The following is a 12,103-nucleotide window of genomic DNA, read 5'->3' as shown; positions in this document are numbered from 1 at the left end:
CGTATAAACCAGTTGATACAGAGGAAGCCAATGCTGCCACAAAGCTTATAATGCCTAAAATAATGCAACTTATACATCTTTTCTGGCTTACTTTCAACACTGCAGACAGATACCAGCTTTTACTTTTGATAGGCATTGAAGCCAGCTTAGGACACATATTTCCCAATCATAAAAGCAAAAATTCTGTCTATATCCATTTGTTTCCCAAAAAACCTTAGACCCATATGCTACCATAATTACCTCCTCTGTCTTCCCTCCCCATGTCACCACCCGTAACCCAAGGCGGATTATGTACGAAAAGTCCATCTCTCTTCCTCTCAATCAGTTCCTTCTGCTGCAGTGGTGAGCTGCAGGGGGCCCAGAAGCAGAATGAGTGTCTTCATTGTCCTGTCAGTCTGACAACGGGTTCGTTGTGGTCTTGGCTTTTTTTTTCTTTCCTCTTTTCCTCGATCCTCATCTTCTCCAACGTATGGCAGAGGTCAGATGTTTCTTTCCGGTATCCAGATCGTTTCTTCACCATTCCCTGTGGAAATACAAGCATGCTCTCACCCCCATGTTAACCCAGGGCCTGTCTTTGTGTTGTTCCATTTCACCTTCACTTTTTTCCAGTCAGTGAAATGTGTTTTGCCTTTTTGAAATTTTTGAGCAGGCGTAAGCCTCTCTCTATCTGGTGTCAGGTATACAACACTCAGCTCTTCTCCTTTTGCCTTCTTCTCCCCCTTTCTTTTGTTTTGAGGAGAGTTTTTATGTCATGATTGTGACATTCTACAATGGCTTAACCAGTAGGATTACATGGGATGCCAGTTCTATGCTGTATTCTGTATGACAGACAGAACTTAGTAAAGGCATGACTAGTATAAGCTGGAACATTATCTGTTTTTTATAGAGTTGCAACACATCTAAACAGATGATCAATAACAAATTTTGTTGATTCCCCAGTCAGTGGGTGGCAATAGTATGACCTGAATATGTGTCTAGTCACAAGAAGGTATTTATTCCTTCCAGATTCTGGGATGTGCGTGACATCCATTTGCCGTATTTGAAGAGGATTGCATCCTCTAAGATTGATGGATGTATTTGATGGAGCTGGCAAAAATGGAATGCAATGTGGACTAGACGTTAACTACAATGCTTCTTGCTTGCTCTCTAGTAATATGAAATTGCCTGCAAAGCATGGAAGCTAACTGATGAAATTGGTTGTAGAAATGCTGTGCTTCTAAAACTGTCACTATGAGCAAGCTGTCTGCTTGTCTATTTCCCTCTGAAATAGACTCTGACAGTTGTGTATGGGATAGGACCCAATATCTTTTTGGGATAAGAGATGAACCTCTCAGCTTCAGAAATTGCTTCCTGCTGAGATGTAGAGCTAGCTGTCCCTACCTAGATAGGTCTTATTCAAGGGATACGTAGCCTGATCAGTTATCTGCAAGTTGCTGGCTTGCACTCTGGAAAAGACAAACCTGGCATGGAGGTTAGACAAAGATCAAACAGGCACAAAAGGAATATAAAGGACAATTTCCCTGGCATAACAAACAAAGGAAGATCAGGCTAGGCCAAGGGCAACAGATTTGAATATGAAAGGCCAGATTAAGTGGGAAGATTCAGGAAGACCAGGCTACAAATTTGAGTATGAAAAGCCAGGTTAAGTGGCAAGTTTACCATAGACAACATAGCTCACAAGTTATCACTAGCATAACTGTATTGTCTTAGACAAAAGAGATTTCAGACTTGAACTTTACAACTGAATAGCTGTACATCGTTTCACAGGCTAGTTTCTCCTTCTCTGGTTACATTTACTCTGGAAGAAAAACTTTAGAAATTAAGTTGTTAATAAGTTCAAACACTAAACTTTTGCTTAGGCCATGGAATAACTACAAATTCAGATTAAAAGAGCAAGATCTTTTCTGCTTTATAGTTCATTACATATTAATGTATCAATACATTGTCTTGAAAATGAAAATTTAGTAGGCTTTACAAGAGATTGTTTTAAAATATTTCTTCTAAATATTTCTTTTGTTTTAAAACAGTTTAAAATTAGTCCTGATGTTAACAGTCACTAAACCTTTATAAAGAAATAGTTGAAAACCTTTAAAATGATAGTTCTCTTTTTACTTTGAAACAAAAATAAACCTTTAAAATTAAAATCCATTAAAGCTTATTTGGTATGAAAATGTCCTTAAAGTGATATGAATGCCCAAAGTATTACAACAAACCAAATTCTTAATTATCACAGAATTCCTACATAACACAAAATGCTTTAGTCAAAAAGGTGCAATATATACTCTCACATTGATTAACAGTAAGAGTGATTACAGAAAAACACTACTGCTTATAACATTCTTTTAAACAATGGGGACATCTTAGGTGAGTCTTAAGTAGTTTACTTAGATTGCTGAACATGTTCTAATTTCAGATAAAAATAATATTAGATTTCCCAGTAAGATTATACAAAAGGGACTCACAGGTTTTGTTGGTCACTTGCTATTGATCATAGAAATTTGCTGTAGAAAGAGAAAGCAGGGACATGTGACATAGTAGATATGACAGAATAAAACATCCTTGACTTTGTTTGAATTCAGATAAGAGTAAAATTCTCCAATTATGTAGTATCTGTTTCATAGCCAGACTCAGGAATAGTCAGGTGGGAAATATTCCCTTTGAGTAGCTTGTGGTATTTCTCTCAGATACTGATTTAATGCAAACAACTATACTCAAATTCAAACTCAAAACAAAAATATTTATGGTCTCAAATGTCTTTCACCTTAAACAGCAAAATTCACTCATCAGCTCAGAGCCAGATAGTCATTCCTATTCTCATGGACTTACAGTAAGTAATAAAGATTTACCAGGACTCATATGCATTAAGGGAATTCCATTAAGATCTTTTCTTTTCAAGTTTAAAACTTGTCCTGATGTAAAAGCCAATTGCCAAAAATCCTCTCCATTTATTATAACTTCTGAACAAGTCCTATTCATTGTTTATAATTTGCAAAAGCCAGTCAAGTTTCTGTGGCAGGGTTGATGACTGTACCTACAGGGATGGTTTCCTAGGGGCCTTAGCAATTTTACAAAATAAAGGAGATTGGTACAGCACCCATGCCTGCCAACCCCCAAGCGTACAGGAAGTCTGTTCTGAATGGGCAGATCTAAATAAAGTTTTCATTCAATTTCTTTCTTTCTACATACAGTAATCAGTTAACAGTTTTAGGTTTAGCATTAAAACAGTAACTCCAAATAACAATCTTACAGCTTTTAAAATGATAGCCAAATGGTTTTAACCGTAACTTCTTTAACAGGCAAAGGTGAAAATACCTGGTTTTATAAATGACAGTTACAAAAACCAAACATTATAAGATAAGGTTAGCAGAACTGATGAAATTTAAAACAACATAACTGGTTTTACAATTTTCCCAACGTCTTTTAGTTTCAACAAAATTCAGATTAGAAATTGGTTTCTCTAATACTATTTCTGGATTGCAGGGGTTACTCAATTTTTACAGTACAAGACTATAACACTTTAGAAGCACAACAGTAACACAAATAATGAACCTTAGGTGTCATTAATTACATTTCCAAACCATCACATATAAATATTATTAATAGAAGACTGGGCTTACTAAATGTAGGGGCTGGTTGGCTTGTGATCTCATACTGCTGTGACCCAACCCCTACCCTCGGGAAGGGTAAATTAAATTCCCTACGCTTCTTTAGCATTCTCCTCCCTTGATCTAATCTGGGATGATAAGATTTACAATTCACTGTAGTCCTAGTTGGATGATGAGTTGGGACTGCAGGGCAAAAAAATCTTAATGGTTCTAACCTTTACTCAAGTAAATTTTATTTCGGTGTCCACTCCTTAAGAACTTCTTTGAAAGAAAGGGCTTTTGAATCTATCAGCTGAAGTGAGGGAGACTTCTGGACAACTATCCAGTGGTGCCAAGTCCCCTGCATTCTACTGGAGAGTTCAAAAGTTTTATCTCTGCTGAGGTGTCTCTTTTTCAGATCTGTGCATTTTACCAATTTGCCTTAGTGCCAAATAATATAACAAATCCTGATCTGTTTTAAACATCCAATTAGGAGTGACATGTTTCACTTAAAATATGACCAGAATAACTACTTTTTGGTTATATCCCATTATACAAAAACTTCTTTTAGGTGAGGCATGAGGTAATTAAAATGCTAGTCAGCCTGCCTTTCTGATAAGGGAAAAAGCTTCCCTGATTTCTTCTTGTCTTTCTCTCCACCTTCCCAACCTGGCCAGAATTAGAAGGTAGAAAGAGAGAGATAATTTTACTAACAACTTTCCAAAACTTTTATGCTCTCCTTAAAACTGCACATGCGTTATTTCCTTGTATACCTTATCTGAAGCTGCCTTTAGCAATATAAGATTAGTTTCTCTCTTTCTCACATTCTCCTCCCTTATGCTACAGTCATCAGAGAGAAGGGACGAGGGGGAAGGAAAGAGAAAACATGGGAAAGAGATTAACACACAAACATACTCACACAGAATATAGAGACAGAATACATATACAGACAATAAGACAATTCAAAAAACCGAGAATAGATCGTCAGAAATGCTCTGCACAAATTAGACCTGTGGCTTGGTTTCTTTTACTTTGTTCCAAACATGCTTTGTGAAATTCAGATTTCCACATTAAGCAATCTCCTTCAAGAGTGGCTTTATCTAAATTACACCAATCAGTGGGGCACAGGGCTGTCTGAGAAATGCTGTCTAGAAGAGACTGGATGTAAGGATTACTTGGTCCATAATTGATTGCCCCTTGCTTTAATTCCTGTAAAAATTTAAAATCCAGAGGGGTGAATTCTCTTGCAACTCCTCCTGGGTTAATGCGATCTGGGGTTTCTGGAGGAGTATAGAATGGCAGCGGTTCTGTGGGAGTTGAGGGTTCTGGGGGTGCTGAGGCTTCCTCTGACCAGGAATCCACTTCTATTCCCCTTCCTCCTTCTGTGCAACCGCCTCTACCTGAGTGTTTCTGCTCTTAAAAAGTATCTGACCCATTGTTAACCTTACTTTTGCTATTTACCTGTCAGTATTGATTTCTTATGAACAGAATCTGCCTTTTGATTCTGTTAACACAGGAAATTCTCCCTATAAACCTATAATTGCTGAGATTTTACTGTGCCTGTGAGAACCTTGGACAAAGTGAAATGCCCCTGCTGGGGTTCTTCAAGGCTTCCCCTTACCTTAGTTGTCTTGTCACAACTTGGGATTCCAAGGGGGCCACAATCACCGAAAGACGAGTCCCTCTCCTGGATCAGGTCCCTGTTGAGGCACCATATGTAACTGACGGCCTGCGTCCCTACACCGCTAGGTGATGTGGTGAAGAAGAAAGACATGGGAGGTGGGAGAAGAAAGACCAACTCCTAACTGCTTTTCTTTTAAAGTAATTTTTATTTTTATTATTTGACATCAAATAACAGTTTACTTGAGCATGTCTGCATACAGAAAACAGAAAAAAGGCATATATATAACTGAGAGGCTCTACCATGACTGGCCTGACCCTCTTTTTTTTTTTTTTTTAAAACAGTGTAATAAACATGTAAGTTCTAGAGCTGTCCTGCTTGTTTTTATCTCCCTCCCTCCCTGCCTTGCGTGTTTGTTATTAATTCTTCATCACCTTCCCTTGGCCAGTTCCCTTCCCCCCATTTGAAAAACAATACAATTTCCCTCGTATCCAATAATTCCTGTCACAAAATTCGCACATTGGCCATGTCTGAAAATGTGTGTCATGTTTTCCATCTCAGGTCGTGACAGAGTCTCTGGCAGGAGGTGGGCAGCATCCTTTTGGTCTTCTGGAATCACAAATGATTATTGCATTGATCAGACTTCTTCAGGCTTTCAGAGTTGTTTTTGTTTACTGTGTTGTAGTCATTGTATAAATTGGCCTCTTGAATCTGCTCACTTCTTTCTACATCCATTCTTACAAGTTTTAGGTTTCTGTGAATCCATCCCTTGTTTTTTTACAGTTGTGTTCATGTACGTTTATTTGCTTAACCATTCCCCAATTAACCGTTCTCCCCTAATTTCCAGTTTTTGTGACCATCAAAATGCTACTATAAATATATTTATACAGAGAGGTTCTTTCCCTTTCTTCTTTGAATCCTTGACTTGTTTTCACTAAGTCAAGGGAATGAGCAATTTTTAGCTACTGATTTTCAAAATTCAAGTAGGTAAACCTTTTTCAAGTGTCTCCTGTTTCCTAGACAGGTGCAGGGGATACATAGGCAGACATGAGGTTGTCTTTACCCTCATTTTGCAGGGTAGGCTCACTTATCTCCAGAGCTCCTCTTCTGAGAAAAGCTTGTGCCTCTCCAAATGCAGTCTCTTCTAGACTGTGTGTTGTGATGTCAGCTCCCATTGCTGAGGAAAGGTTCAGGGTTCTGAAGAGCAGAGGCTCAAACCCGGCCTGATCAGGGCAGCACCTTGTCTTTCCCTGTTGAGAAAGGGGTCTGTTGTGTGTTTTGTTCACAGTGACCGGGTGCAGTCTCTTTGTTACCTGGCGCTCACAAGACAGCTGGTTTCTTGTTCATCTGATGGGGGAATTGCTGTCTGGAATATGGATGTCCGAAGAGAAGAGGTAAGAGGGGAGCTGTGCAGAGGCCATGGGGCCATTGTGTGGGGACTGCTTATCACTGTCATCACCCCTCTAGTTCTACAAAGTAGCTCTTGTGGTTGGGCCCAAGAGTCCTTTCCTTTCCTTGTTCTACTCCTTCCCCAGGGCCTGAGAAGCATGTACTGGTCATCTTGTTCTGCCTTACTTTCCCCTTCCTTACTGAATTCTTCACCGTTTTTTTTAACAGAGATGTTGAGCACGTTTAAATAATAGCAAATTGTACAGGATGTGTTTGGTAATAATACTAATGGTAATACATCATCAGAGCAGTTACATAGAACTTTAAAGTTTGCAAAGTGCTTTATACGTATGTCAGTTTGTCCTTACAACATCACTGGGCGGAAAGGACAGGTGTGGTTATTCTTATTTTACACATGAGGAAACTGAGGCTGAGAGACCAGGGTCACACAGCTATTCAGTGTCTATAGCCGGATTTGAACTTGTCTTTCTTAACTCAAGGTCTAGCACTCTATCCAAAGCCTCTTTCTTACTATCTCATTAGAGATAGTACTTGAAGACATTATAAAGCAAAAGTGAGGACTTCATGGTCTAATGAATATCAGGATGACTTGATAACTCAGGATCCTGTCCCTTATGAAATGTTTTAGAAACTTTCCCAAATTAGGCAGTAGGGAGATCCTTCCCTATAGGGAAACTCATGGTTGTTCCAGATCAGTTCTGTTCCCGGAATGGTCTCCATAAATAATCACGTCTCATTTTCCTATTGGGTAATTGTGAAGACAGAGCACTTTGTCTCTCTTTTTATTTTCTATTTCCTTCTCTTTTTAGTTCAGCCCTGCAGATATATATGTTTAGTTTATTAAAAAATAGATTTATTTACATGAAATGGAACTACTCAAGGCAAGTTTGAACCAGTAATGTATGTTCTTTGTACTTTAATTGGTATAGCAACACTCCATAGAAATTTGTAAAACACATTTTAATTTTATTCTGTGACTGTTGTATATTAATGACTTTTTATGGGAGAGAAGAGAGGAGAAGATTGGATTCTTGGGCACACTACACTTGTAATAGTCTATAGATTAATGAAAGGGGTTTTGGGAGAGGAGGCAGTTGGGGTTAAGTGACTTGCCCAAGGTCATACACTACTAAGTGTCTGAGGCCGGATTTGAATTCAGGTCTTCCTGACTCCAGGGCTGTTGCTCTATCTACCGTACCATCTAGCTGCCCTTATTCTATAGATTTTTAAAGAAAACTTTGCAAAGTGCTCACATTTGGGAATTTCAGAGTTGGTTTTTATATTCAGCCAGAATTAAAATAATATGAACTATGTAAATCATGCTGCTTTTTAAAAAAAATTCAGTTTATTTAATATTAATCAGACACCAGTAATGTACTATATGTTCTACAGAGTATTTAGTTACAGAGATATCTCAGATGACTCATTAATCTCAATGTGACTGAAATAGTAGAAAGAAGATGTGAATTAGCTGAAAGAAGGTGGGGCAGGTTCTGTGTGACAGACTTGATCGTGGCCTATTTCAGCTGTCCAGGATGGTCAGAAGTAATGATTGAATGAGTGTACATTGAAAGGAGATGTCATTATCCCTGGGGAAACACTTGCATATTTAGGGAAGGGAAAAATATCAAATGCTGATGGTGTATTCTGCACCATAATTATTTTATTACTTAGGGAAATTAATCCTGATTCTGCATCTAATTTGTGCCGTGTTCTGCATGAATTAATTGTTCATGTCTCTTAGTTCAAAAGTGAGTTAGAAACTGAGAATGAAAGTGAGGAAATTGAACTAAAACATCATATGAAAGAATTGGTTTTAGATTCAGTCACATCCTGTCTATGATCCTTGTCTGTTGTGATTTTTTTTTAACAGTTGGCTAAAAATATATAGGAAAAGTGGACAACCTATTACTAGCAAGTGTCTGACCTTAAAAGGGAATTTCTGTCTAACTTGAGAAGCCAGCCTGGACAGAGGGTTGCTTAGGTTCACACTTCTATGACTAGTTTGCTTTTTAACTTCCCTGGGAAAGCTTTGGGAGCTCATTTTACCTACAGGTTTGCTCTGTCTGTACTGGAGGACTGAAAGAAAACCTATTACTCTACCATTTTTGAGTTAGAGACAACGCTCTTAAGAAGAAACACTTTCAGTCAGGAAGGATGCATGTGATACAGTGTTGATCTCTCATTTTTGTTGAGATCAGGCTTAGGAAAAGGAGGTAGGTTATAGAAAAGACAGTCTTTTGATGGAATGTTGGATTAATAATCTTTGTGGCCATTCTTAGAGGACAAGATGCGGGAGGCAATGACATAATGTAGCATGGAAATAAAACTTTCGATGTCTGTAGAGAATTAAAATACAAGATAGCCCAAAATAGCCATCAGTTTAGTGTTTGCTATTATTCCCAAAAGAAGCAAGTTTACTGCTCTTAAAGTTCTCAAAGAAATCATTCTCTGATCTCTTATATTTTTCTTACTGGCCTTCTTAGGTCATTTTAAGTATGTTTCTAGTTCTTTTTTGACATGTGATACTGAACATAGGGAATGGTTAACACCATGTTGGTGGTTTTCTTGTGAGCATTCTTTATGAGCATTGAAATATGAGATAACCAAGGGCTCTAAAGAATGACATTTTCTTTTTCCTTTGGATACATGACAAAAATCAACTGCCATTCATTTATTTGCCTCTTCAAAGAGAAACTAAGCACTGTATTTTCATTTAGTTGTAACTTTGTCTTCTTATTTCATTTATTATTATCTTATTATTAATTATTACCTACTTAGAGCAATGATAGAAATCTATACCAAATTAGAGAATAAACATAAAAAGATATAGCTTGTAAATGAGGCAGAGTCCACGTCAAAGAGAGATTCCTTGTGGGTAATAAATTGTTCAAATGTTCCTGCTTGTGGATGACTTTGTATGAATTATGTTGAGCTCTGCAGCATGGCAGAGATTCCTGAAAGAAATATATAATCATTCAGAGGACTTTGTAGTCTAGGCACACAGGGAAATTGATGAAGAATATCTGTTGTCCAGATTTCAACATATATTTGGATAGACACCCTATAGAACTTGCACATCAGTATGTGTGTGTATCTGGGGCAGGCAGTGCAGATGAACGGTGAGTTAGGTCCAGCTTTGAAGATGAAGAGGAGTTTGGGATAGATTGCAAAGCTCTTTTACTGACTCCAAGCTTTTCATGAAAGCAAAGGCCATTCTTTTTTCATTACTAACAGCTTGTTGATGTTGCTCTTTGGCAGTGGGACAGGAATATAGCTGTTTCAGAAGAATTAGAAACGGTTGTCACAGGTGGGGGGGTGTGGGGGGCATAGGAGGGAAGCTCATGGTGGATGTGAGCAGACTGCAGCATATATTAGATGAGGAACGGATGAGAAGATGGCCTGGCAAGGACAAGAGATGACAGATGAACAGCTTACCAATGAAGTGGTGTCAGGAGAAAGTGAGGAAGGCCCCCAGCATATTGGGATATGGAAAAGAATTGGGATGCCATGGAGGGATTTTGCTCTTTCTTGTTGGAGAGAACTCCCAAGTCAGTGAGGTCACAGATCCATTTGAATTGTCAGTTCAAGTCACTGGTAATACAAGCATTTCCTGACCTGTTGTAGGTTTGGGACATGATAGGGGTGGTGAGTGGGGCCATAGGAGAATCAGTTAATACAACCTTTGCAGAAGTAATGGTATTAATATATAATGTCACAATTTAATCTCAGACATGGGAAGATAAAACAATTAGCATTTTCTCTTCTTGCTTTGTTAACATCTTTAACAGTTTTATTTCTCATTGAGCAGTCAAACTGAAAAATTTAGCGAAGTTTGTTTGTTTTTCCTATGCAGGCTCCTCAGTGGTTAGAAAGTGATTCTTGTCAAAAATGTGAACAGCCCTTCTTTTGGAACATAAAGCAGATGTGGGACACGAAGACCCTGGGGTTAAGACAGGTAAGAAGCCAACTTCAAGTCTTTACTCGTGCTTTTGCTGCTGTTTGTTACCTGGTTTTTCTTAATTATATTGTGGTTGTACATTGAACCTCATTTTGTTGAGTTCCTCTGTCTTTAATGGTCACTGCCATCGATGAAAGATGGGTTCAGTTCAGCAGACATTTAAGTAGGTACTTTAACAGTTTGGTACCTTAATATGTAAGGCAGTGTGATCACACACTAAGAAAGGTATCAAACTCATTAATTGCTTGTCTTTTAAAAACAAAGCTATTCAGGTGCTCTAATCAGGAGTAAAGTGCAAGATCTTTGTGGAGAAGGGTTATTCATGGGATAATCATAGATCATAGGTTCAGAGTTGTGGAGGAACCTGAGGCCATTGAGTCCACCCATGTTATTTTATGGAGAAGTTATGTGATCTGCCTAAGGTCACACAGGTCATAGAAGCTGGATTTGAACTTTGTTCTTATTTCTCCAAATCTAAAGCTTTTTCCACAGTATCATATTGAGTGACTCTATTGTCCATGTGAATTACATATGTAATATATTGCTGAATATGTAAGATATTAGGACATAAGATAAATATTTAAGGTTCTCCTGAATTTTTCCTCACACTTGAATCTAGAGAATTTTCAAGACACATGAATCAAGTAACAGGCCAATTTAGTTTAACATTAAGGATTAAAGAAATAGCTTATACTTTATATAGAATTTTTAAAAAAGATTCTTAGAGTTAGGTATTCATGTAGTAAAGTTCTGAAAAAAAATTTTTTTTTTTTTGCAGAGAGGGAGAGATACATTTTTATTTTTTTACTCACAAATTTAACTTTATTTTTTTATTTTTATTTTTAATGTTTTACAATCACTACCATAAAACTTAGATTTTTCCCCCCTACTTACCCCCCCAACACCCCCCTCCCTCCCCAAGACGACATACAATTCTATATAGGATCTACACATACTTTCTTATTGAATACATTTTCACTATAGTCATACTGTGTAGACGAGCTAAAATAAATGGAAGAAATCATGTAACAAATCAAAACATAATACACACACACACACACACACACACACAAATATGATCTGCTACATTCTGCAAATGAATTCCATAGTTCTTTCTCTGAGTGTGGAAGGCATTTTGCCTTAGAAGACCATTGGGAATTTTTTTTTAAGTTCTTACGTTGTTATGAAGTTTCACGTCTACCAGAAAAAACTCGCACACTGTGGTTGTTGCTGTGCACAAAGTTCTCCTGGTTCTGCTCCTTTCGCTCAGCATCAGATGATATAAATCCTTCTAGGCCTCTCTGAAGTCTTCTTGTTCATTATTTCTTAAGGTGCAAGAGTACTCCATTACATTCATATACCATAATTTATTTAGCCATTCCTCAATTGGTGGGCATCCCCTTGATTTCCAGTTTTTGGCAACTACAAAGAGTGCTGCTATAAATATTTTTGTACATGTGGGACCCTGCCCCATTTTTATGATCTCTTGGGGATACAGTCCTAGAAGTGATATTGCTGGGTCAAAGG

The 12,103-nt window shown here is 37.8% G+C and overlaps 1 protein-coding gene across 4 annotated transcripts in view; it reads left to right on the top strand.

Annotated features, from left to right (window-relative positions):
• The window catches only part of WDFY1 (WD repeat and FYVE domain containing 1), a 176,827-nt gene that overhangs the window by 41,806 nt on the left and 122,918 nt on the right, over positions 1 to 12,103 (top strand). For all 4 annotated transcript variants that reach the window (XR_011968981.1, XR_011968982.1, XM_072617957.1 and 1 more), the window contains exons 8-9: positions 6,494 to 6,599; positions 10,472 to 10,573. Coding sequence is in view for 2 of the 4 variants with exons in the window: in XM_072617957.1 (XP_072474058.1) it covers positions 6,494 to 6,599; positions 10,472 to 10,573 (208 nt within the window). In the remaining 2 variants the exon portion in view is untranslated. The remainder of the gene's footprint in view (positions 1 to 6,493; positions 6,600 to 10,471; positions 10,574 to 12,103) is intronic.

The sequence above is a fragment of the Notamacropus eugenii genome, chromosome 6 (genome assembly GCF_028372415.1).
Source record: "Notamacropus eugenii isolate mMacEug1 chromosome 6, mMacEug1.pri_v2, whole genome shotgun sequence".
NCBI classification, from domain to species: domain Eukaryota; kingdom Metazoa; phylum Chordata; class Mammalia; order Diprotodontia; family Macropodidae; genus Notamacropus; species Notamacropus eugenii.
The sequence above is the reverse complement of the archived record's forward strand: the minus strand, read 5'-3'. Positions and strand labels throughout refer to the sequence as shown.